The following is a 25,034-nucleotide window of genomic DNA, read 5'->3' on the forward strand; positions in this document are numbered from 1 at the left end:
CCGGGGCTGACAGTATGACTTGTAATTGGATGGCAATATGAATTCCCGTATTTGACATGCACAGAGATGTCACTGATGAGTGGAAGCACATGAATCTCAGGGATCTTCTTAGGCCCAACCTGGAGAAAGCTAGAAACAGCCGACAGCAATGTCTCACGGACTAGCGTTGGGACCAAGACTCTAGGATTGTTCAGGAAGAGGGGGAAGTACGCCAAGACCATCCGGGAGCTGTGGGGAAAGCGGCATTGGCGAGTTACGGTTGGTTGAGTGATTTGTGTGGTTGGAGTTTGCGGAGGATCTCCGCAAGTTGGAAACAGCTTTCCATGAAGAACTTGGGAGTGTTAAGTTGGGGCGTTGGGGTGAGAAAGAAATATCGCACGGGCGATGGAGGCAGCCTGCACGGAAAAGGAACATGGATGCAATTCCTGGACCGGATAAGCTCAGAACACCAGAATGCTTGTGTACCGAGCGCCTCCATTGACCCGGACTCATGCAAGCACAGCTTAGCCGAGCCTGTCTTGTCATATGACGTTCATTCAATGCGGCTTGATTTCAGACAGGCTTCCGGAGGTTGTCGCCATGATACGAGATGAGTTACGACGGCCTAAAAAGGCCAGACGCATTATAAAACAATGTCTCTTCCCAGTTTCCCAGCCCGGTTCACATCATCGTGTGAGACCAACAAGCTTGAGGTGTGTCAATAGGATTCATCAGAGACAACTTAACCCAGGTATACTTAAATGAAATCACCCGGCACTGACAGTTTCATTCAATCATTCAGCTGTCGAAGAGAAACTCCATAGGTAAAGTAAATAATTTTCTTCGCAAGGTCCTAGCTTTGCCTCGTTGCGGCTGCTTCATGCCTCCGATAAAGATAATCTTGGGGAAGACTGCTTTCGAACCTCTCCAGTAAGTCATCGTGTCCTTGCAGCAACGCCTTCACGGTCTCGTGAGTCTCAAAAAGCACCCCTTCAGAGTTTCCGGTATTGTTTTGTGTGGCAGTGTAGAATCTACTCAAGGCCTGAATAAAGGCCGCATAAACCTCTGGCTGAGTTGTCTCGAAGCGTCGCTGAGATGTTGGTCGGGGGAATCAGCACCATCCACATGACCGGCTTGGGTATTAATCAGTACAAGGCGATTACTAACCTTTACATCGTCAATAAAGCTCCAGTTTTCTTGGTACTCTGTGGATCCCGCCTGGTCCTGAGGGATGACGATCTCGGGGGTTTCTGACATGGAGTGCATTTTGAAAAAGGTCGTTTGTTTCTTATTAATTGTATGATGTCCAAAGTTTAGTCTTTAGTCCCGAAGAAAGATTATTTAAAAGCGTTTTTGAGGGGCTCGTTGGGATTTCCCCGACTTTATGTGAGTAACTCCGCTTTCCAAAGATCCTTCTGCTCCGGCCCGGAAATGATAGGTCGTGGCATCGGCCAATACGCGTGGTTTAAGATCGTGGTGACCAACAGGTTTCTTCAAATAGAGCTCTTCCTACCAAAAAATGATGTAATCGGCTGTGTGTAACTCGTTGGGGTAAGGTACGCAGCCCCGGGGCACAGCAAAGCGAGATCCACCTCGGTAGTTCTTGATTGAGGGGAACTTCCTAAATTCACGGGGTCCAGGATATTGGAAGCCGAAATGAGTATTATCAGGCTGTTGAACTATGATGTATTTACACGATGCTGCGTTCTCCTCGAGTCGTTCTCAGACAAGCACAAAGACTTCCTCCTCGCCAAACCTTGCTCTAATCTTGTCGTCGGCAGTCTCGGGCATGAGCGGATCGATAAAACAGTCGCCCAATAGCCACCATCCGTCGTCAATTTCTCTTAGAACGAACGGAACCGGCCCACCGTACAACATGACGACTACATCTCCTTCTCTTGCGCAAGCTGGTGCTAGCCCATAGAAGCCCTCTGCAGTCTTAATCACTCGTCGCTGGTCGCAAGCACGAGACGCTGCGATTCTGAACCGGGAGGCGTTTCCATCACTCAACGCTATGTTCAGAGGCTCGAAAGTTGGAGACTCTAGGCCAGAGACTTCAAGTAAGTTTTGTGTGTATGTCAGATAGTCTGCATGGAACTGCTCACGGTCGTCAGATGATTCGAGCTGATCGACGCGCTCGTATCCATCAGTAACCCCAGCAGTCAGAGTAAGGGCCATCATTAACACGGACATAAGCGAGTCTTCAAATTGAGACCCTGGATACGACTTGTTTGAAGACGCAAGATTCCAGAGATCTATCATTGGGTGAGGTGATACTGCAGTTCCCGTGGATCTTTCCCTGAAGTCTTGAACGTCGAGAGTGCGGGATATCCAACCAATGGTGTCGAATCTGACACCAGGCACGGATAGCTTGCCGTCCAATGATGCCGTGAAATCTTTCAGTCCTGGAAGACCGTGCTTGTCGCCCTCTTTCCAGGCTGTTAGGGATCGGCTATCAAGGATAGTTGAAATGTCACCACTTACATCCCATCTTGGTACCCAAGAAGGAATATCGATCCGGTTGTACTCGACACCATGTTGGACATAACACAAAGAAGCCAACGACGCGCTGTCTCTGACAGCAGTGATGACAACATCGGCGTAAACCTCCGCCACGCTCTTTCGGTAGTCTACGCTAGGGAAAAGCTCGAGATTTTCTGGGCGCATGAGTCCCAGCAGCCCGTAGACCTTGTCCCTCAAGTTTGTAGCATGGTGATCTCGAAACGCAATGAGTATTTCCAAAAATGTCGATTCTCGTATATCGCTTGTGTCGAACATTGCATGCGCATTGTCAAACGGCATACCTTCGATCTCAGGCGATACATCATAGTCGTTTGCGAGATGGTGCTCTCTTAGCCAGGCAGCTGTGACCCCCAACTTGACCCAATTTAGGGATACAGAGCCGACGTAAACTCTGGATGAACAGGCGAGAACAATCTCTTGCACGCACCAAACTCGGGTGAACCAAGGTCGAGACAGTAGCCAGCTGAGTGCTTCCCAATCTTCTGGCTCCGGATCCGGTTTGCCCAAACGCACGCCGACCGCGAAGATGTTCTCGATCGAGACCCCTGCAAGTCCCTCCAGCGCCTCTGTCGCCGGTGTAAAGTGAGCCATGCTCAAGAGCTCAATATTCTTAGCGAGTGCGTGATCGTCGCAAGCTTGATGGATAGTCTCAATCAAAGATATCGCACGGGGGGCCCGACCTTCGTCGTCGAGGCCTAGCCAGACCACCACCTTGTCGGCACGGGAATAGATCTCTCTCATAAGTTTTACCTGCTCAGCTCTCTCGTCCATGTCGTCTTGGTTGATGCATAGGGCATCTGCCCATATCAACAATGCTCGGTCTGGACGCCGAAAGTGCCGGAGAGCATCGTTAAGGTTCTCAGTAATTGAGACTGGTTGTCCCGAGCAGTCGACCTCTCGGCGCTGTGACGGATCTCCCCAGACATATGACAGGGCCTCGAAAGTCGGGGAATCGTCGATACTGACTTCTTGGAGTCCAATCTGGATCGGGTCAGTGTCAGGACCAGGCTGCAGAACCAAAATCCGGATACACCGGCTAGCCAGTCGACTCGAATAAATCGTAGCCAGTATCATGGCAGAGCTGAGAGATTGGGGGATGCAAAACTTGCTGAAATCTGCACAAAGTGATGAGGGCTTTGGCTGACGGAAGGGAGAGAGAGTTATGGATTTGTAGTCGATGGTGTCATGGGGTCACCTAAGTTAAAGTACTAAGCAATTTTACGTGGCACGCTTACCCCCGGCGAAGGATCAGTCTGTAAGCGAGCGCTGCAACTCCGCTCGAATAGCGCGCTTCAGTCCCGAGATCTCGTTTCCTGAATACTTACTTGTGTTCAAGCAAGTTACAGTTGGCAACAAGATCACGGCCATCCTGTATGTTAACCCCGTCCAATTCTCGGGTCCACTGGAAGTACCAGTCGATCGCTGTTGCACTGGCTACTTTGCGATTCGGGTATTCCATCTCCGTGTGAGCATCTCGGAGATTGGAATGGTGCTAGAAGTCTCTTATCTGTCCCACGAAAATGTGAGCAAAAAAATACTCCCTTGCCGTTCCTCAAATTCCACGAGCTTGACGTAGATGAGCAGCAGTGTGATAACCTGGTTGCTGGTCTTGGAAACGGCATAGTGCACTCCATAGCGAGTTTTCCTACGGCCACTCCGTCAGAATCCCTCCAACGTTGAAGGGTCGCTTGCGGTGGTTGTAAGGGAAGTTGGTGGTCGGGATTTATCTGGTTCTTCGAAATTCTTCCAATCGAGCGAGATGTTTGAAGTCTGCGCTTTTCCGTCCCTAATTGCGGCTGAGATGCTGTCTCATAAACAACTAATCACAGTTCGATAGTGCAGTGTCGATCAGCCAGTCAAGATGTTGTAATTCGCTTAGATCACGCCTCTCGAAGCCAACATGTGGACACAATTTCGGAGGGCTAGTCGGAGAGCAAGCACCGCTATCAGAGCTTTACCGCCCATCTGAGACACAACACCGGGACCAACTTCTAGCTGAACGGGATCGAATTTTCCCGAAAGCGGGATGGATGCCTTCTCACCAGCAGCGATATGTGATCGCTGTGAGAGCTATCTAGCTCTGAGCTGAAACTCTGTCGATCTAAAGCAAGTCCCCTAGTTAAGTAGTCTACATAGATCGTGAACAGTGGTTGCGGAGAGATGAAACAGCCGTACGTGAGCCAATGGCGGCAAAGGCCGTGCCGTCCCGCCCCCGCAACGTCACCGCCGTTTCCTGGCCGAGAACGCCACGCTAGATATCGTCCGCATGATGACTTCCACTTATGTCCATCCGCAGAGCATGCAATCCACGTGTAGCATGATGAGCTCGACGAATGATGCCACTTGTAGGCACATTCTGCGAGCCTGAGACAGTAGCAGAGCTGGCTTGTATGGGGTTCAGTTACCTCAAGTCAGTACGGTGGCAGGTGAGGGGTTCTTCAGTCCATGTGTCGGCCTGGGCAGAGACCCTCAAAGCACGTATATTTAGAGGCGTTATTCGCATCCAACGGAGGAGTTCTGGAAATTAAGAACACACCTTCTAAGTTCTCTTCAGAAACATCTCTTGTGTAACTGGAGTACAAGTATTGTATTTTGAAAATACTTCCAGTCAATTCACTTCCCAATATCACCATGTCCGACGACGAGCAAGCACCCCCTGATGCCGAGATCGGTTGGCAGGAGCTGGAAACTGATAACGGTGGCTCCTATCGCGTCAAAGCAGATGAATACGATATTTCGGATCCTGTTGAGGCGGACGAATGTGCGGCGAGCGGACCTCCCTTCAGCAATGTCCAAGCCAACTGGACTGTCGGCAGCGAAGGAGCCCCTCCCGATGATGTCCAGAACCAGACGGCAACCACCTGGTACAAGCTCAAACAAGCCCCGTGGTACAGCATCTACAAGTGGAGATTGACGATCAACGTCCAAGACACCTACGACTACAGCTTTACTGACAAGAGCGGTGACAGCTACAGGCTCAATGTTCTCACTCTGTCTGAGACCCACTACGTTGACTACGACTCCTCGGATCCAACCATTGTCAGCATCTCGGGTAAATGATTGGGCTGGGAAATCGTTCGTCAAAGAGCTCGTGCTCTCACCTCGGAGAGAATGGGGAAACGGATGAGTATGAGTGGCAGTTCGGCTTAACGACTTGAGATAAATCCATAAAAATTGGTTCCTCTCTGCCACCAATGCTAGCGCTCACTGGTCCACTGAACCCTCTCCACGATAAGTGGTACGGTGTCCGTTATAACCATTGGGATGTAAAGTTCTCGGCCGGGAAACGGCGATAATATTGAATGAAATGTTGCCCTTGGAACTTCGTATTTTTCCAGTAGTACAGCGCAGACTGGGACTTTGTAAGAATAGACACCTTGATATGTAAGAGCTTATAAACAAAAATAAAAAACAAAAAAAGAAGAAAAGAAGAAAAAAAGTCCCATCGACTCGATGCCTCGGAGGCACGGCCATCATGAACTTTTCCCAACGCCGACCCAGAACATGCATGTACACAGAACTTTAGACAACATAGTCCTTAGATAAACATATATGCTAGGCTGACTTTTAGTTGAGTGTTTCAAGGGTAGACGCGCAAAGTTAGACTTTAGAAGACTCACCTTTCAATTCCTCGTAACTTCAGTCGAGCAAGACGAATTACCGGGGGCAACAGCTCCAGTATCCGGTACACGGCGTACCCGCCGGTTTATCCTTGCACTGCGGCGAGTTGTCCAAGAACTTGACCCTCTGACCAACGGGGCATGACGCTGGCCAGTCGCAGGCCATGCGGTTGCTCGACATGACGCAGGTGGTCTTGGTGCCCTCCGACTTGCGGCAACCATCGCCTGCGGGGATAGCTGTGACGGTGATGGCGAGCATCAGCGTCGCGAAGATTGATGAGAATTGCATTTTGGCAGTGTGGGACAAAGCTCTTGATGGAAACTTCAACAGCAGAAATCCAGGATGGTGTTTGAGTACGTGATTTGAGAAGCGGCGGAAGACAAGTGCAGCAAGGTGTACTGAAGCCAAGAATTGACTGTTTATATACGAAAGATATCCTAGAGGCCCTTCTAATCATTTCCTCAGATTCCTGTCGCCAATTTGTTCGTGGATATGATGACCTGAAAAGGAAATGGAGCTCAGATAATCCGCAAATCCGCATGCGCGAAATGGCTGTAATTAATACGAAATTACTGGCTGCGTCAGGTTGAAGCTTAACATCCACCAGTTCTTTCAATAACCGTGCAAACACGACTGACTCATGGCAATTTTCTAATCATCGACATCGGGAAACTACACCTCGGCGAGTCTCAACCATTTAGAGCATGGTTAATACGCATTGCCACTTGGAAGAATCTGAAGCTATGGGACGAGTCAAAAACCTAATTAATTGCCAGGCACAACTACTACCCTCAGGCAACTCCAATACGGGCACGATCAACCCGAATCAAGTAATGAGCGGCATCAAATCAAAGCTGGTCCGAGCTTACAGTTGAGTCGAGTCCGAAACCGAGCTTCGTATAGGTACCGGGCAGTTGAAGCAGCAAATCCACGGCTTACTCCAAAGCTTGAAGATGAAGAACACGTCTCAAATCTGTGGCCAGTTAAACAAGCCCTCACAGAGTTGAGGAGGAGTGTTGAAGACTCTTGTAGAGTTTCTGCTTGTAGAACTTCCAGCGCCCGAGTTCGCTACCCAAGTCGTGTCCCATGGCGTCAAGGGCTGGCGAGCCGGGGCGAGGCTTAACTCTACGGAATCAACCCAGGCGAAACATTCACGAAGTTGACGGCTTCCAGTTTAAATCAATGTCTCAACCCTTTTTTCAGGCACTTAACGATGAGTTCATTCGACTATCATGGCCTTTAAGTTAGCTGTGTCACGCCTTCAGTGGTTTTCAGGAATAGGAACGGCTCTTGGGACGAAGTAGGCCCTCGATCGGCTCGGTGCTTGTTACTCTTTACAAGTTTTGGATTCTGTAGAATAGTTGGAGTATCTATTCAGTGCTTCCGCACCCTTGTGGAAAGTACCCTGACAAGAAGTCAGTACGCCCACAGGCCTTCTATTCTGCGTAAAGTATGTAGGCAGAAATATTGATAGTTCATTGCAAGCTAGGTAAACTAATTTTCTCTTCTCAAGGTAGTAGTCCATGAGAAACCTGCTACTCAAGCATCATCCTTAACCTTAGCCCCCAACCCGCGATCGACGACAACCGTAGTCTTCTGCAAACTCCTCTTCACCGGCTTCTCATCACTAAAAATCTCTTCCAACTCCTCCAACGTCCTCTCCTTGGTCTCAACACAAGACAAATACATCAAGCCCAGATGCACAAAATGCAACACCAAGAAAATCGTATACGTCTTCCACCCAATATGCTTAATCGACACAGACGTCCCATACGTATTAATAAAGCTCGCAACACCAGAAATGAACCCCTTAGCGCCCATCCCTTTGGCCCGAATCTCGTTGTTCAGAATCTCGGCCGGGTACAGCGCCTGCAGCGGCGTCCAGCAGAAGCCCCAGAAGATGCCGTACGAGAAGATCATGGCGATGAAGGCGTAGGCTTGGGCTTTGGGGACTGTTGTGCCTTCGTCGAGGTGGTGTTCTGCTTTTGCGGCGAGGATGTTGATGGGGATGTAGACGAGTCCCGTGAGGAGGGTGCCCCAAAGGAAGAGCGGTCTGCGGCCGACTTTGTCGACGAAGAAGGAGCCGAAGATGCCGCTGACGAAGGAGATGACGGTGTTGATTCCGTTGAGGAGGAGTTGTCGGCTTGAGTCCGTGATACCGACGCCTCGCACCATGCTGCAAATCCAATTAGTAATATTCTACTTAATGCTGGAAATGTGTTACTGACGCAGGTAGATAGTACGAAATCACGGAACCCCCAATAAACTGAGAAAAGACGGCGACAAGCATGATAAGCCACATGCGGTACCGATTAGGCCTGTTGTTCATAAGGATCTTATAGTTCCAGTTATTATTGCGAAGCTCCTGCTCGGCCTCCAACGACATCCGAATCTCATCGAGCTCGAGCTTGACAAGAGCCGAGTGCGGGTTCCCGTCGCCGTGGTACTTTGTTAAAATCTCCGTCGCGCGATCAGTCTGTCCCTGTGACCACAGCCAGCGCGGGCTCTCCGGTAGGAACCAGACGACCGAGATGACAATGGTGGCCGGGACGAGCTGAACGATGTAGGGGATACGCCACGCCCAGTCGTTGTGGATGAAGTTTGTGCCGTAGCATGTCCAAGCAGCCACTATCACCACCGGTCAGCTCCCCGTCTCAAACATCTAACCAAGTTACCCAAAGGAGAACAGACTTACTATTCGCACCAATATACCACCCCAAAACATTATACAACCCCCCCGCCAACCCCCTCCACGTAGGATACGCAATCTCGACCAAGAATACCGGCGCCGATGTCCCGCACATGGGCGTCCCCGTACCGACAATGAACCGCCCAATGAAAAATTGCGGCAGCTTGAAGCTGCTCGCCTGCAGCACGGAGCCGAGGACAATCATGGACGCGCCCGAGAACATGCAGGCGCGGCGGCCCCAGCGGTCCATAATGTACCCGCACAAGAGGCTGCCGATGATGCTGCCTACAGTGTAGATGGAGAAGACGGCGCCGTTGAGTTCGCCAGTGAGGCCGATTTCAAAGCGGGATTGGAAGGGGTCCATTGCGTTTATGGCGGACATTACGGAGCCGTCGTAGCCGTTCATTATGCCGTCTGTGGGGTTGGTTAGCTAGGGTAAAATTCTTGGTTTCACATATCTCATCTCGTTGGGAAGAGATGGAGGGTGTTTGGGATACGCACTTAGAACGCAGAGACACATCATAGCATAGAGCGTCATTTGCGACTTTGATTTATAGTCGGGTTTGTCTTTGGCAATGGCATCGGCGAGGGCGACGGACTGGACGTTGACTTCTTTGGCGTGGCGGTGGGTTAGGGCGTTATTCTTTTCGTCGTCCAAGGCGGAGGTCGTCGCCTCGACGCGGTGCTCTGTCGCTTCATCGTGTTTCGCCATCTTCAAAGTTTATACCATGTAAGGAGTCCCGTAAGCAGTCATGAGGCTCAACGGTATGGTCGTGGTCTCTTGCCGGGCAAGGCAGCGTCTAAGTGAGGTCCTCCCCCGTCGACTTTATATCAAAGACTCTACAGCAGGTGCAGTCATCTCTCAGCCGTCGCCGAGACGGCGTTTCCCCCAAATAGACCTTTTGGGAATATCGGGCAGTCCAACTGATCGGTTCGGAGTAATACGACACCCCCCACCCCCTGCTGCTTCATCCCTCACTCCAACAGCATCCCATGTGGCCGCATGCACCCCTCATTCTCACTGCGGGGTGACGATGCAGAGACCAACGGTATAGACAAGATGTACGAGAATCCCACGTTCACGCCAAGACGGCACTTCATATCACCGCGTCTTGCTAGAATACCAGGACCATCAAGTTGGTAGTGTTACTCGATATGTCGACATGCGCAGCTGACCATGGTATCATGCATTCATATCTTAGGTAGGATCCAAACAAACAGTTCAACAAACATAACCGCCAGACCTTCATTGGCGGGAAATACCTCGTCGAATTATGTTATGCGGATGGTAGCTTTTCCGTGCTTCGGCAGATGCATTGGCAAGATTTACGTGAACTTATTCTTTTCCTAGACCACTTGAAGTCTACCTTTTCCGGAGCCGCTTGGCGAAACCAAAGCTTGAATATCGAAGCAGGAAACGCACAAGTAGTGAATGGAGAAAAGCCAAGCAAACAGGCTGGTCCTAATTCACTTGCAGAAGGGAGAGTAATTATGCGGTCAAGATTGAAAATGAGAGCAATTTCCCCTATATTTGTAGCCCAGAATTTTTAATATGCAGCTTTGATCATTCTTTAAAACAAGAAAACGCCCGCGCCGCCGAGAATGCCATCCGCCTTACCCCCAAGATAAGTTCCCCATCTAATCAGACGCGCGTTCATTCATGAGTTGTTTTGGTTGGTTCATTTCTGGATAGCCCAATATAATCTCTAGTGGTTTGAGTAAAAGAAATCCCAACTGCCTTCTCGGATGCCTTGCCTGCCCATGTCATGTCTACCTTGGAATAAACATTTTTTATCGTGTATCCCGTCTTTCAATAATACTGGAAGAAAAATGCGAGAGAAAAAGGGACGAAATATTCTTAGACAACGTGCTTGACGCCATTGGTCTGCTTGGAGGCTGCGAGCTCCTCCTTGACCACGCGGTCGAGGCATCCCGCGCTGGCGGCGACGAAGCCGAGGTAGGGTCTCTGTCCTGCTTGTCAGCATTACGCGGGAAGAAGGGATGTGGGGGCAGACGTACGCTGGGGTTGAGGACCTTGGACTGGTACTCGGCGTGGAACTGGGTTCCGACGAAGTAGGGGTGATTCTGGAGCTCAAAGATCTCCATGCGCTCGCCAGTTTCATCCTTTCCGATGAAGTTCAACCCAGCCTCGGAGAGCTTCTCGACGTAGGCCGGGTTGGCCTCGTAACGGTGGCGGTGTCTCTCCTCCACCGACTCGGCCTCGCCGTACAGGGCGCGCAGCTTGGACCACTCGCTGCCGGGCTGGAACTCGGTCGGGCGGAGGCCGAGGCGCATGGTACCGCCGAGCTTGTCACGACTGATCTCAGGCATGTAAATGACGACCTTGTTCTCGGCCTGGGCGTCGAACTCCTCCGAGGTGGCGTTGGGGACGTTGAGAAAGTCGCGGGCGTACTGAATGATGGCGGTTTGGAAACCAAGGCAGACACCGAGGAACGGGGTGCCGTTCTCGCGCGCCCACTTGGAAACCTTCATCATACCCTCAGTACCTCTGGTACCGAAGCCACCGGGAACGATGATACCGGAGGCGGTGCAGACATCGTGCCACGCCTTGTGGTACTGGGCCTGGTCTGCAGACTTGGCCTGAATCTCGAGGTGCTCCGCATCAACCCAGCAGATGTTGAGCTTCTTGCGCAGGTGCATCGCCGAGTGCTCCAGAGACTTGACAACGGACAGGTAGGCGTCCTGGGACTTGACGTACTTGCCGACGAGGGCAATGTTGATCTCACCATCGTACGGGCGGCTGACAACGGAAGCCCATGTCTTCCACAGTGCCGCACCCTCGGCGATACGAGACTGGGGGATGGACAGGGCGTCCAGGTTGACGGCCTTGCGCAGCCAGGGGATGAGGTTCTGCTCCTCCAGGAGAAGGGGAACCTGGTAAATGGTGGGCATGTCGCGGACGACGAGGACCTGAGGAACATCGACCTGGCAGAGGAGGGCGATCTTCCTCACGGTAGCCTCCTCGAGAGGCTGCTCGCAGCGGCAGGCGATCTGGGTAGTTGTTAGCAGTAGGACGAACCATCAGAAGTATGCGTTCCTACCATATCAGGAACCAGGCCGTAACTGCGGACTGTCTTCACGGCATGCTGTGTGGGCTTCGTCTTCTGCTCGCCGTGGATGGTGGGCACGTAGGAGACGTGGATCTGAATGAAGTTGCCGCTTCCGGCTCTGTGGCGCACTATCAGGAGTCAGCAGTCGAACCAGCCCGGAGAAGCTTATGGCACAAACATTGAGTCAATGCCTCGACATAGGGCATCTAGATATGGTGTTAGATTACTTCAAGTGGAACGTCCTCTTTGTTGAGCACGTCTCTGGGAAAACGTACGCTCTCGATATCACCGACTGTGCCTCTGCAGTAGCATATTAGCATCTAAACCACTTGATATCCGCAACGACACGATCTTAGAACCCAAGAATCCGTGTGCGAAGCAGGTCGTTATGAGTTGCAAAGGGAACCCGTTGAGACGTACCCAAGCTCGATAATGCAGACATCGGGCTCCTCGCCAGAATCGTCTGTGGGAATCTTGGCAACACGCTCGATCCAGTCCTGAATCGCATCGGTAACGTGGGGCACGCTAGAATCTGTCAGCAAACTGAAAGATGCAGGTAGACCTATGGAGGCCAAACGTACACCTGAACCGTCTTTCCAAGGTAATCGCCGCGGCGCTCCTTGTCAATGACGTGTCTGTACACCTTGCCGGTGGTGATGTTGTGCTCGCCCGTCAGACGGATGTTAAGGTAGCGCTCGTAGTTGCCCAGGTCTATGTGCGAGCCTCTGTGTCAGAGAAATGCGATTGATGCGAATGGCGACGGCCTTTTCCCCGGGACGAAAAAGGGGGAAAAGCCATGATTCAGATGTCGTCCAGAGGTTCACCTACCGAGATCTACCTCCATGCCATCGTGCAACTGATGATGGTCAGCTTCTTCCGTCGAGTCATAACATCAAAGATTGCTCCGGGTATCACCAACGTCTCGTCATGATATACGAGACTTGGGTAGGGGCACTTGCCCCTATTCCTCCGGACCAGGAAGAGCATTTCAGGGTTCAAGGAGTACGAACCACAAAGCATTCGCCGTGCTCAGCGGGGGCCATAAGACCAGCATCGACCTGCATGTCATTGTCAGTCACTGGAACACATAGTCAAGAGAGGGGTTCAGAGGTAGTTTCACTCACCGACAGGTACGGGTCGATCTTAATGCTAGTGACGCGCAGTCCCAAGGTCTTGAGAAGCTATTCATTAAAACCTCAACCGTTAGCAATGATGCATCGTGAGCTTGACTGCATTGCATGCATGCATGATATGGCTGTGAGATCCCAAGGAGAAAACACCCTGCCATAACCCAATGGCTTGGTGGTGTGGCAGAGCTTCTCAGGTGTGAAGTCACAGCCCGCAGATAAGGAAATTTTAACAGGGGTTCGGATACACACCAGACCCGTGGAAGAGGCGATGATGCCCTTGCCCACTCCAGAGATGACACCGCCTGAGACGAGAACGTAACGCATGATGGCTGACTTTTGGCGACAGGACAACAAAAATCTTTCGTAAGGGGTATGGTATACGTTCAAGATGAGGGGGCGAGGCTGTCTGGTGGCGATCAACTCTTGTTTGGCAGAATGGAGGGGAGGGAAGAAAGAGAGTCAAGAGTGAAAGGCGGGACGCGACGCGGTCGGAAGTAAAGAAATTTTTGGTTATCGATAACGCATGATGGCCGGTGCAGCCTCTGAACCTGCCCGGTTATTTTCTGCGTGCGGCGTGCCTGCCCGCCTGCCCGCCTGCCTACGCCCTTCGGAACTTGACCTCAGGGGACCGGGGTCCTGCCGTCTGCGGCGTGCCTCGATCACAGCGGAGGGCAACGAGGAGCGGGCAGCGTAGCGGGGTGGGGTGGTCCGTGAGTCGTGTAAAGTGGATTTGAGCCACACCTTGATGAGAAACGAGGCTTGCTCACGTGCCACACACCGAGGTGATCTCTTCGCTCACCGAGTTCCTCCTCATGAGCCACATGTAAAACTGGTCATGAGAGGACACAGAGCCACAACAGGATGTAACATGCTATCCAAGATTTCAGATACATTTTGCAGGCGTTTATGATAAATATTGTGCTTGCAGTTTTCTCTTTTGCCTGAACTCACTATTGGTAAAGATTAAATCGTCGCATTTTGAGTAGTTTTGAAGTGAATAGCTTAACGCATTAGTACAACTGACAATTTCCTTGCATTACTAGGCAAACATAGGTTCCCCTTCTAAGTTCAGAGTAGCCATGATAACAAGCAATTGAATTACATCACACCGCCAACCAGTCATTTCAGTGAGTAATGAGTAGCATCTCATGACAGCTTCATTTCTGAGCGCTTCGACGCTTCTCCGGGCTCGTGTTCTGAAGGTTGTCCAATCAGTGGAAAAGTCAGACAGCAAGCTGAATTATACAAACAGAACTGAAAAGAAACTGTTTTCCATGCTTCAATTGAATACCGAGAAGTTGGTCGAAAAAGTACAACAGAAGACGGTCGTTTCCAGCGTGTGGTGAAGTCTAGTCTAGCTCACCTGTAACCTTATCTACCATGAGGCAGACCTCTAACAATCTATGACTTCAGTACTAAAAGATTGTGAGAAAGATGATCTATACATATTTGTCGATGTTAGATGCAGAGCCGGCTACTTGAGTATGAGTTTCAAGGCATATTCACATTTAGGAACCTTGATTAGCACTTGCTCTACTACACTATCACACCGCAGTTCTACCTATTGTTAACGTAACACCAGTTGCGGAAGTAGTGTTGGATGATATGAACCAGTACTTCCAACTCTTATGTTGTCTCACACAGCATAACAGTATCTACATAGTGAAAGGGCATCGGGATCCAGGGACGAGCAGCAGAACCAACAACAAGGATCGGGCATCCAGGTTGGCGGCGCCGTCGAAGGTCTGTGCTCCACAGAAGCAGTGGAGCCGACATTCACGCTAGACAAGTTCCGTTCGAACCAGCCCAGTGCAGATTGGTCACAGGGCGGATGGATGTGCAGGGCTGGGAAAGGGACGGTAACACTAGGGTGAGATGGCGGGGAGGGACGGTGGACTATCCGTGGACTGCAGAGGAAGAGGAGGACAGGATGCTCTTGACGAACTCTGCTCATCACTGTGTGGTGCCCATGCATGTGTTGCCAGAAACTCAGTTTCTCCCCCGGCTCGTCAAGAGGATGGTCATCTGTGATCTCGCACCGATGCCTTAGTCAAATACTGAACCCACCCCGTTAAGAGGGGAGGGAGGGAAACTGTATTGATCGCGCTTCATGACCAAGGCAGGCCTTCCAGTGCGTTCTTGTTCATGTAGTTTGTTGCGGATGCTGGCTTCGTCTCTATCGGGAGAGCGGCAAACCTGTCTACTCCTGGGGAAGTAAACCACCACAGTACAAACAGACCGTGGCATCATGGGTTTCCATCATGGAGAGGGGAGGTGGGCCAAGATTAAGGCTGCCGGGCGCGAAAGCTTTGGCGTTCGCTGGTCAGATTTAGGTGTCGATGAAGGGAGGATGATGAATGGTTGGAAGGTGCGCCTTTTCTTGGGTAGATCTGCACCCACCAGAACACGCCCGTGGTGGCGGTGGTTTGTTTCAGAATGTGCTCAAAAGCTTGAAGCTTTCCTTGCATTGTAATGGGAGCGAAATGAGAAGCTATCCCGATTCCCGCGACATTCTCAGCAGTCCCTGGGCTTTGGCATTGACTGCCTCAGAGTTGATGAGGGTGGCTTTGGCGAGATAGAGGGACGCTTTTGTATCCGTAAATGTGACTGGCGGGCCATCCATGCGGTCCGGCATCTTGGGTGCTTGGCCATGACAGCAAGGGTGTTCAAGAGTGGGGAGACATGGGAACCGTCGAGATGTGAGTCTGAATCGGTTCGAGCGGTGAAGCTAAGGGCAAGGAAATGCGAGCGAAATAGAGTAGCAATTGCACTGGCTTGGGTGGAATTGATACGTACTTGAAAGTTCTTCTTCCTGATGGAGGTTATACAGGATCGAACAGAGGCACAGCTGACAGGGATTCGTCCTGATCGAGCAAAGCTGGAGGGATGCGAAGCAAGCGCTGATGGTGGTTTTCTATCTCGTGTGGGTAGTGCAGTGTGCGCATCCACGTCTCGTCTCTCGTCCCATCATCTCCCGGATGGGGCCGATGCTGGGCTTGGTGACATCCATGAACTTTGGCCCTCCATCCCCATCCAATACCTACTCCGAACCCTGAGGCACTGAGGCACGGCAACACAAAGTGGAAAGATAGCCGAAGAGGGTTCAAGCCATGGGAATCCAGGCAGATGAAGGTGCTCTCGCGCGAAGCAACACATCCATTCCATGGGGCTGGCCGCAATGAGACAGGAAAAAGGGAACAAAAGGTTATTGGAAATAGAAAAGAGAAGAGGATCCGAAGCTACCATCCTTGATGAGCGGCGTGGCAGAGACAAGATGCGCCAGGCCGGGCCCAGCAGCCAACCAACCAGCTACCACACAGCCAGCGTGGCAAAGCCGCAAAGGCAAAGGGAAAGATGAAGCCGTGCGTTTGAACGGGGTTTAGATTGGACTGTGCTGTGGGTTGGAAAGGGCGCGAGATTGAGAGGAACGGCGGGGAAGCAAGGCCGGAGCAAGCGATGAGATAAGATGAGGCAGGAATTTGCATTTTGCTATTTGACAGGGCGTGTTTCTCGCAATAATGTAAATCGGAGAAAAGGGGGCACACGTGGATATGCAGAGCTGGTCCCCAATTGCTGCTGGATGATCTTGCTGAAAGTACACCAGAGTACAGAGTTTCCGTGGAGGCATAGGTCCGACGTAAAGAAAGATGGGAAACCCGATGGGATGATCGAGATGGCGTGAGCAAGGGAAGGATAGGAGGAGAAGGAAATAGACGGCTGAACAGGACCGGAATCCATTGACGGGTGCGTACAACTAAATAACACCGACAACGACTGACACGGACTAAATGAGGCGTCTATCAGAATGGGGGAGCACGGGAGGTGATGATGGCTGATTTCCGAGGCTTCCCTACCCCCCTCCCTTTCTCCCCCCCAAAAGCCCGACGTCAACTTCATTCCCATGGGAAAGAAAGGGAAAGAACGCGGCCAGAAAGGCGACCATAAGATGGATTTCCTTCTTTCTAATTGAAGGGCAATTTTCACTTTAGGATGGCACGGTATTTCCTGCTTTAACTTGCTGCGTTCTGTATCCTAGGGAAGCAACTTACCACCCGTTCTCGCCTCGCCTTGTAGCCAAGTTCTCTAGGGTGGGCAGGTACCTTCCTCGCCTTTGGGTCGGGTCACAAACGTTCCTTCCTCGTTCCCACCAGCACCCGCATGACACATGGGTGGCTGCAACTTCCTCAGCCCAAATTTGCACCTTCTTTCCATGAATTAAACTAGAGCTGGGATGCCACAAAAGCAGAGGAAAGAGTCAAAGGTGAAGTGAGGAAAGCAGGGCCCAGATATCCCCAAGGTTAGGAAGGCAGGAGATACCCAGCTCATCGGAGGGGCTACCTACCGTTTTGCAGCTGTCCGACACCGTGAAGCAGGGACGGGCAGGCACTGTAAAGTAATGGGACCGAACTGGGAGGAGCGCAGCACCAGCACCAGCACGGAGGTACATCCGCCATGTACTTTAATTCACATAAATCGCCCAACCTGCCCCCGTTCCCTTTCCTCCTCTTTTCCGACCTTTCCCTTACTTTTCTGCTGCTCCCCTTCATGCTGTCCATCGTTGGTTTCTGACGTTATTTTATTTGTCGGTATTCTGCGTTGCTGCTCTTTCGTGGCCCGTCACGTCGTTTACACCGGAATTTGCTGACCTGGAAACGGTAGCCCCTCACAAGGCCTCACTACCGTTTTCCTACCGTCGGGGTCTTGTAAGTTCTACCAGCTGGACCGAAAAACACCAACGACAGATCATTCGACCTCAAAAAAGACGGCCGTCGCTAGAAAACGAATTCGACAGAATGAGGGAAATTCGGGCAAACCTCGCTCTCGCCAGAAAGAAGCCGATTCAGCAGAGGACGCAGAGGGCAGACTCCCTCCCACAAAGGGTCGAAACAGTCATGGCCTGTCTGGGGCCACTCGACGGACGGGGTCGACCGGGGTGCTTGGCCGTATCTGGACCGAGTGGGCGACAGTCTCCAACCCAGCGACTGCGATGAATGGCCAGGCCTTCTGGCTTCATTCAGTGCGGTAGCCTTCGTCTCTCTACACATTTGACCGGCAGGCAAAAAACAACAAGCCAAAAGTGGCCAGGAAAAACCGGACAAGTTCGAGCCCAATCGACCCGAAAAACCCAAGCACCACTGCGACACAGCAACAGCAAACTATCGAGCGCAGGCACGAGTAGAAAGCCTTCTAGGACCAGCCATGCGGGCCATGACCGTGACGGGGCCGGCACCGGGCCAGGCCAAACTGCGCCAGACATGGGATCCCGCCAAAGAAATGACGAAACAACCCTGAGAGCAGCCTGGACCCTACCGCTACTGCTACAGTCTGCCTTACTGCTACTGCTACTGCGACCTACCTTACCGCGGCGCCTTGCCAGTAGAGAGACTCAAAACCTCTTGGTCCCGTCCATTTGCTATACGCCAATTCGGAGACCGCCGCAACTTTTCGACGCTTCTATTTCTTGCGTCTGCCGACGAGCCAACTAAAAAAACAGCAACGACCATGCCATCATCACCGTCACCAGGTAACGGTACCAGTCTTAGGATGGGCTGCCCGGACCCGACAACCACTGGCGCTGATGTTGGGCGATTCTGACGGGGATGGGGTGGCCGCTTCGACCTGAGCCATGTCACTGGAAAGCATGCACCTTAACCGCATTAGCTTCTTTGGGGCCTTCATTGGCGGGGCATCCTGCAGCAATTAACCATCAACAACGAACGACAGCGGCAGTCTCGAGATGCACCATTTATTACTCGAACGACGACGACGACAGCAACCAAGCCCGGCAATCCGTCTACTTCTCCGTTCCTCGACTTGTTTGCTTTCTTCAGTTTGCATATCATGCAGACGTCTGCGCCTCCGACATTTCTCTGATATCTGCACAAGGCAAGGCCTTCCCCACTTACACTAGACGCCGTGTTCTTACTCCCCCCCTGCAGATGGTGATAGGGAAACGCATAACCCGGCACGGTGATAGAGCGATGTGCGACGTACTACAGCTTGCTAAACTTGGCTGTCATGACTTTGGACCAAGTTGAGTCTGTCACATCACCATTTTCTCGCTCACATACCTACCTACACACTGGCCTTCTTCCAGCTCCTCGACCTGGTCCCCGTGATCTGGCATTGCTATCAGACGCGAGTATTGCCTAATGGCGTGAGCACAATTCCTCTCACGAGGCAGCTCGTCGCCTTACATCTTCCCATCCGGGCATCCGGCACTGCCTACTCTCTACGTTGAGGCCACGGACCGTTGTCGCCATCCTCCTTCGATTGGTAGGCTTCTTCTATTGTTACTCCTCTCTCATACTCCTTCACCTTGAGCAGACCGTCGGGTCAAAGAGAGCATCTCCTGGGGCAGCGATATCAGCTTTCGGGAGAACGTTTATCAGCCCATGGTGTTCTTTCATGATCATCACATGGACTCTCTCTCAAAGCGGAAACCATTGCACTTGACACGTTCTCTACGTCACTGTTATACTGGAGCCTACGCCAGCGATGGTCTGGCTGATTATCGCATGCCAAGGAGTCTTGGGCAAAGTCTCGGGAATTGTGCAGGAATGCCATGGAGGCAGGAAACTGTGAATTCTCTGAGCGGCATGTGGACACGAGAAATGATACTGGAAAGAGAGGGCAAGTTGAAGGATACTCCTGGCTCGACCAAGAGGAAGGAGAAGGATGGCCCGGCCATACGGCACTACCTCGGATCGATAGTCGACGGAGAGGGAGGTGGAAACGGTCACCGTGACTGTGAACTCGCGTTGATACCTATCACGACGAAGGAGGAGGAATCGACGACAACAATGGTAAGCTCCGTTCCACACGCCCGCCGCAGCATGGCCATGAGCAGCAAATCTGCTGGAGGGAAGAAGAGGAAAGTAATACGCGGACGATACTTGGTGGATACCAATCTGGTAGTGTCTGGTAGGATCTTGAACCAAAGTGCTAACAACAGTCACTGGTCTGGTATCTGGTCAGTAACAAAGATGTCTCATTGGCTCTTCGGTTCACTCCGGGCTATGGTCCCACCTCGTCCAAACAGCGCTAGTCCGTAGACGGAAGGGAAGCGCGTCTGGGAGCATTTACCGGGCGGTGGGCGGATGAAACCAATGGAGCAACAGCACAGCCCCCAAAGTCTCTGCTGATTTGTCGAGAGTTCGAAGAACCAGCAGGCAGGACTTGACAGACAGACACGACACAGCCAGGAAGGAGGACACTCACACACTCGCTCACTCAGTCAGGTCGCGTTCGAAGCCAGCTCAGTTCACAGTTCGCAGTTCATCCACCCTTCCTTTCTAATAATCTACGACTCTCAGCCCAGCTCGCTCATCAGTGTTCCAAGCTGCAGCAGTCTTACCTCTAATTCGGGACACCCGCCGCCAAACAAAGCTGCTTTGCTTTCTGTTGTTCATCGCTTTTGAGTAGCATTTCTTAGGTAAGACCAGGCACACCCTCTCTCTCTATCTCATTCTCTTCTCAGCCTTTCTGTGGCATTGCTTGCTGCCGGTCGCTTGCCCACCCCCATCGCTTTTGCTTTGAGGCTTTCTTCTTGTTCTGCTCTCTGTTCTGGGCCTGCCCCGACCCGAAGCTGTACTGCTTCCCTCCGCCGCCGCCCCGAAAGTCGTACCCTTTTTTTCCCTTCCCAATCCTCGCACCCCCATCCTGATCATCCCCGGGCCGCCGATAGAGTTGTAAGTGCTATTCCCATCATCTCGTGACCTCTATTTGATGCGATGATGTCTCCTTTTTGATGGTTGACACCTGTCGACCCGGTTGCTGATGCCTGTGGTTGCGCGAGTTCGCGATCCTGGGCGCTGCAGGCTTCACATCGCCTCTGGCCTCTCTTTGCCTTTTCCCCCTTTTGCTACTACCTTGCCTTATGTTCCTTGCGCACTTCCCAGCCCATATATGGCTAGTCACTTGAGAATAATCTAAGCTTACAAGACGGCTTCTGTTCGCCTGTCTCGTGAGTCTGATGATTGCCTTTTGGCTTGGCTGTGATGCGTTTCTCATTTCATGCTCCCTCTCTGCCTTGCCCAATTTTTTTTTTTCCCTTCCTACCCAGCCTCTCTCTCTCTCACTCTTTCCCTTCCCTGCGCGCCACAGCCTTCCTTCCCAGTACCCTCCCAGAAGAAACGGCCAGCTGCCAGAGTCACCTTCCCAGCCGATTCAGACAGTCAGACCCGACTGAGGAAAGGACCGGGCTGTTCCTCCCCCCAAAAGCGGCACCAGTCGTGCCCAGCCCAGCCCGGCGCACTTCATCCCCCAAAAGCGGCTGGCTCCACTGCTGATTTCCCACACACCTGCGACTCGTCCGCTCGCTCGTTCCCCCCAGCACCACGCACCACGCACCACGTCCAATCCACCACACACAACCGCGACGCGCGACAAGTCTGCATCGCGACAAGCCGCTGCCGTGTCACTCCCCATCTCATCCATTTACTGCTCCATCTCAATGGCCCTTGGCTCATTTCGTTGCAGTCGCTAATTTTCCCAGCAATCGCTCCATGGGTCGCGCCAGACGACCTCAACCATGAGCACCTGGATGAACGAAGCCGCGGTCCCCAACCATAATGGCAACGGCTTCCCACACATGAACGATCCTAACGCGGCCGGAGCCATGATGGATCCCTCCGCCTTCATGGGCAGCCCTGCCCATTTCAATCCCGCCCAGTTCGCCAATCCTCAACAGGCTCAGCAGGCACAGCAACAACAGGTTCAGCAACAGCAGCAGCAGCAGCAGATGGCTGCCATGCAAAATGGTCAAATGCGCAACGCCTCTCCGTCATCCTTTCAGAATCCCGCCTATCAAACAAACCCCGTTATTCCATCGAAACGACCTCGTCCTCGCGAAGATAGCCTCGCCGGCTCACCGCGACAAAATCCCGGCATGTTGCCAACGTCGCGCTCCGAAACGCCTCAGACCTTCCCCGGTTACCAGCCCGGTATGCCCCAACAGGCGCAAGGCCAACCTTCGCCGTATCCCCATCTCCAAGCCAACGGCTCTGCGAACGCGACACCCTCCCCCATCATGGCGAACCAGTTACGACCCGGAAGCGTGCCTCAGCGAGTTGCGACCGCGTCACCACATCCCTTCTCCCCCGGTGCGCAACAATTTGCGCCTCAAGCGTCACCGAATCCCTCCGAGCACAGCACACCGCAACCGAATCACTTCATGCAACAAAATATGCCCAACATGCCTCAAGGCTACAATCCGAACTTTAACCCCTCGCCTTCTCCTGCGCGACCCTCACCTAACCCGAATGCGATGGCGGGCTCTGGCATGATGCCTCAACAGATGGGACAAATGCCCCAGCAAATGGGCCAGATGCCGAACCAGATGTTACCCCCGAATATGCAACCGCGCAATGCCATGGAGCACCAACAAATGGCAGCTTACCAGGCACGGCTCCAGAAGCAGCTGCAACAAGGAACAATGCAGGGAATGCAAAACATGCAGAATATGCAGAACATGCAAAATATGCAGAATATGCAAATGGCAGCCCAAATGCAGGCTCAGAACATGGCGCAAGGCCGTGGGATGATGCCGAAGCAGCCCATGCAGATGCCCAACGGCCAAATGCCTTCAGGCGGCATGAGGCCTCAACCCCAGCAGCGACAGATGCCTCGAACCGATCCAGAGCAGTTTATGAAGAGTCTCACCACTTTCATGACTGCCAAGGGCCAACAGCTCGATGCTAACCCAGTCATCGGCAACCGGCCCGTCAATCTCTTGACGTTGTTCCAAGCCGTGCAGAGCAAGGGAGGGTACAAGCCTACGACTGCTGGGAATCAATGGCCTCATGTTTCCAACGGCATTGGATTTCACCCGGGCCAAATTCCCCAGGCGCCCCAGGTGTTGAAGGAGATATACGAGAGGAACCTCCTGAGATTTGAGGAGGCTTGGGTTGCACAGCAAAGTCGACAACGCATGATGGCGCAACAACAACAACAGCAGGCTATGCCAAACCAGCCAATGCCGCCAGGCGCGCAGTCCCAATCAACACCCACAAAGCAGATGTCTCCTCAAGGGCCGATGCCGCCTCAGCAGCAGCAAATGATGCAACCTGGTCAACCGCCAATGCCGCCTCAAGCTCAAACTCCTGTCAAGCAAGGGTCTTTCAGCAGTCAGCCTGCGTCTGTCAATGGTTTCCAAACTCCTCAAGCTCCGGGGCCACATACGCCAGCGAGTGCGCAGCAAGGCCATGCTCGGAATAGCTTGTCTCGCAGCGTAGAACCGACACCGGGCCACCCTCAAGGGTTCCCAGCAGCTTCTCCGGCGTCAGTTAAGGGCGGAGGATTGCCCATGCCTGCACCTCCTGGCTTGGATCAGAACCCCATGGCAGCCTCGATCAAGCCCCGTATGCTGCGGCTGGCTCAAGAATCAGACGAATACACGCCCAGTGCTCGCCCCCTGGAGACCTACGGTGGTATCAACATTCGTGCTTTCGACTTGAAAGGCTTGGAGCTTCAAGGCCTGAAGCCAGACATCCCGCCCCCATATGAACTTGGATACGTAGATTTGCACGCTCTTACACGAAGCTTGGAGTCTGGAATTCACGGCGAAGTACGACTTGCTCTTGATACCCTTGCCGCTGTCACATCTACCCAGCACCAGGCCCTGCATATTCATCTCAAGTACTGCGAAGAGCTCATCGAAGCATTATTGGAGTGTGCTGAGGACCAGCTCGATTTGCTTGTCGAAAACACCGAGGAAGCTTCCTCAGACATTCAATTGACTCCCTACGAGGACGTGGCTCGTGCCTGCTGGACCGATAAGATGGGCGTGAAGGAGCTGCCCAAGTTCGGATCTCCCGAGTACGAACTCGATCGTGCTGTTGACCGGTTCTCTTGCGTCATCACCATCTTACGCAACCTTTCCTTCCCCGAAGCTTCAAACGAAAACCATCTAGTCCTCGGTGACGAGCTAGTCATAAAGTTCCTCTGCGCCGTCATCAGATATCTTGGTACGAGGACCTTGTTGTTCCGAACGAATGCAAACACCCTCGAGTTCATGAAAGACGCCATCATTCTACTCTCCAACATCGCAGGCGCAGTCGAAATACCTGGCCGTGAGCAGGCCTTGTGTCTGTTGCACTTTTTGCTAGCTTTTGCACCAGCACCTGGACCGGCTGTGGTGGACAACAAGCTCTACTTTCCTCCTTATCAGCCTGGCGTTCACACCTACACTTTCCATGCCGTCGATGCGTTGGCTAGGTTCCTGGCTCGTGATGAACCGAACAGGACGCACTACAAGACACTCTTTGCCATGGAAGCCAACAGCAGCCCGCCATACGACTTGTTGACACGCTCGTTTGCTCTGGCTACAACGGTCATACCCATCCAGTCACCAGAATCCATCGTTGCACACATCGAGGCCCCGGAGAAGTTCTTCAGGCTTGTCGAAGACCGGAAGCCTTGGCTGATGCAAGGTCTATTGGCTACAGATATCATCGCATCCCTCGCACCCGGGTATGAGACAGGAATTGCTAAATCATGGCTTTCCAGTGGTAATGGCTTTGCTCAATCTCTGTATCACTTTGTGCAAGTGCTTGGAGCTCAATTTGAGCAGCCATGGCAAACACGGAGCGGCCAAGGAGACCCCGCAGGTAGAGATACCGGATTGGTCTACATTGCTACGTCCGGCATCTCGACCCTCCGCAGGTTAGCAGAGAAGGCGCGGGATCCCAATGACCCCAACTCATTAGTCCCCGCGGACTCACTACCGTCTGAAGAAAGCCTCTTCAAGATGATGATGATGCGATCACCTGAATGGACGAAAGACGGGGTGATGAGGAATCTTGCTGCCTACGCCTCGCTTGAGTCATAGGCATCATTACGACTTTGGCATGTATAGATTGAAGCAAAAGGATGGGGAAAAGCAAGCTCGGTGCAGGACTCTTCAGCAGATGGATTTGGTGGGCCGAAGAAAAGTTCGAGGCTCGGGACCTGTGCGTGCGCCCGAACAAGGCGTTTAGATGTATATGACGCGTCTTTGTATAAGTGTTGTAACCAAAAAAG

The 25,034-nt window shown here is 52.4% G+C and overlaps 8 protein-coding genes across 8 annotated transcripts; 3 read left to right on the plus strand and 5 right to left on the minus strand.

Annotated features, from left to right (window-relative positions):
* Positions 1–795: 795 nt before the first annotated feature.
* BDP55DRAFT_670693 (uncharacterized protein) lies at positions 796–1,380 on the minus strand. The gene is made up of 2 exons (XM_060575404.1): positions 1,147–1,380; positions 796–1,069 (listed from the first exon to the last, which is right to left on the minus strand). Exons 1-2 carry the CDS (start codon positions 1,243–1,245, stop codon positions 833–835), a joined length of 336 nt encoding a protein of 111 aa, XP_060427272.1. The 5' UTR covers positions 1,246–1,380; the 3' UTR covers positions 796–832.
* A 238-nt stretch (positions 1,381–1,618) lies between these two features.
* Positions 1,619–3,727, minus strand: BDP55DRAFT_228578 (heterokaryon incompatibility protein). Its single transcript, XM_060566133.1, has one exon. The coding sequence runs from the start codon at positions 3,574–3,576 to the stop codon at positions 1,702–1,704; it is 1,875 nt and encodes a 624-aa protein (XP_060427273.1). The 5' UTR covers positions 3,577–3,727; the 3' UTR covers positions 1,619–1,701.
* A 1,406-nt stretch (positions 3,728–5,133) lies between these two features.
* BDP55DRAFT_634213 (uncharacterized protein) lies at positions 5,134–5,562 on the plus strand (the record flags this gene model as incomplete). Its single annotated transcript, XM_060572640.1, has 1 exon — positions 5,134–5,562. The coding sequence occupies one exon, from the start codon at positions 5,134–5,136 to the stop codon at positions 5,560–5,562; it is 429 nt and encodes a 142-aa protein (XP_060427274.1).
* A 478-nt stretch (positions 5,563–6,040) lies between these two features.
* BDP55DRAFT_730721 (uncharacterized protein) lies at positions 6,041–6,411 on the minus strand (the record flags this gene model as incomplete). Its single annotated transcript, XM_060579724.1, has 2 exons — positions 6,041–6,066; positions 6,201–6,411. 2 exons carry the CDS (start codon positions 6,409–6,411, stop codon positions 6,041–6,043), a joined length of 237 nt encoding a protein of 78 aa, XP_060427275.1.
* Positions 6,412–7,582: 1,171 nt separating this feature from the next.
* Positions 7,583–9,737, minus strand: BDP55DRAFT_586605 (general substrate transporter). Its single transcript, XM_060570878.1, has 4 exons — positions 9,314–9,737; positions 8,819–9,226; positions 8,352–8,751; positions 7,583–8,299 (listed from the first exon to the last, which is right to left on the minus strand). Exons 1-4 carry the CDS (start codon positions 9,522–9,524, stop codon positions 7,663–7,665), a joined length of 1,656 nt encoding a protein of 551 aa, XP_060427276.1. The 5' UTR covers positions 9,525–9,737; the 3' UTR covers positions 7,583–7,662.
* Positions 9,738–10,307: 570 nt separating this feature from the next.
* Positions 10,308–13,499, minus strand: BDP55DRAFT_670710 (CTP synthase). The gene is made up of 11 exons (XM_060575405.1): positions 13,263–13,499; positions 13,008–13,064; positions 12,894–12,941; positions 12,712–12,739; positions 12,465–12,594; positions 12,304–12,408; positions 12,159–12,183; positions 12,062–12,089; positions 11,875–12,011; positions 10,832–11,824; positions 10,308–10,778 (listed from the first exon to the last, which is right to left on the minus strand). The coding sequence occupies exons 1-11, from the start codon at positions 13,335–13,337 to the stop codon at positions 10,671–10,673; spliced, it is 1,734 nt and encodes a 577-aa protein (XP_060427277.1). The 5' UTR covers positions 13,338–13,499; the 3' UTR covers positions 10,308–10,670.
* A 5,699-nt stretch (positions 13,500–19,198) lies between these two features.
* BDP55DRAFT_228831 (uncharacterized protein) lies at positions 19,199–20,394 on the plus strand. The gene has a single exon (XM_060566134.1). The coding sequence runs from the start codon at positions 19,409–19,411 to the stop codon at positions 20,066–20,068; it is 660 nt and encodes a 219-aa protein (XP_060427278.1). The 5' UTR covers positions 19,199–19,408; the 3' UTR covers positions 20,069–20,394.
* Positions 20,395–21,546: 1,152 nt separating this feature from the next.
* BDP55DRAFT_695554 (uncharacterized protein) lies at positions 21,547–24,843 on the plus strand (the record flags this gene model as incomplete). Its single annotated transcript, XM_060577484.1, has 2 exons — positions 21,547–24,100; positions 24,122–24,843. The coding sequence occupies 2 exons, from the start codon at positions 21,547–21,549 to the stop codon at positions 24,841–24,843; spliced, it is 3,276 nt and encodes a 1,091-aa protein (XP_060427279.1).
* Between the last annotated feature and the right edge of the window lie 191 nt (positions 24,844–25,034).

Source organism: Colletotrichum godetiae (assembly GCF_030913485.1).
Source record: "Colletotrichum godetiae strain CBS 193.32 chromosome Unknown BDP55scaffold_32, whole genome shotgun sequence".
Lineage (NCBI taxonomy): Eukaryota > Fungi > Ascomycota > Sordariomycetes > Glomerellales > Glomerellaceae > Colletotrichum > Colletotrichum godetiae.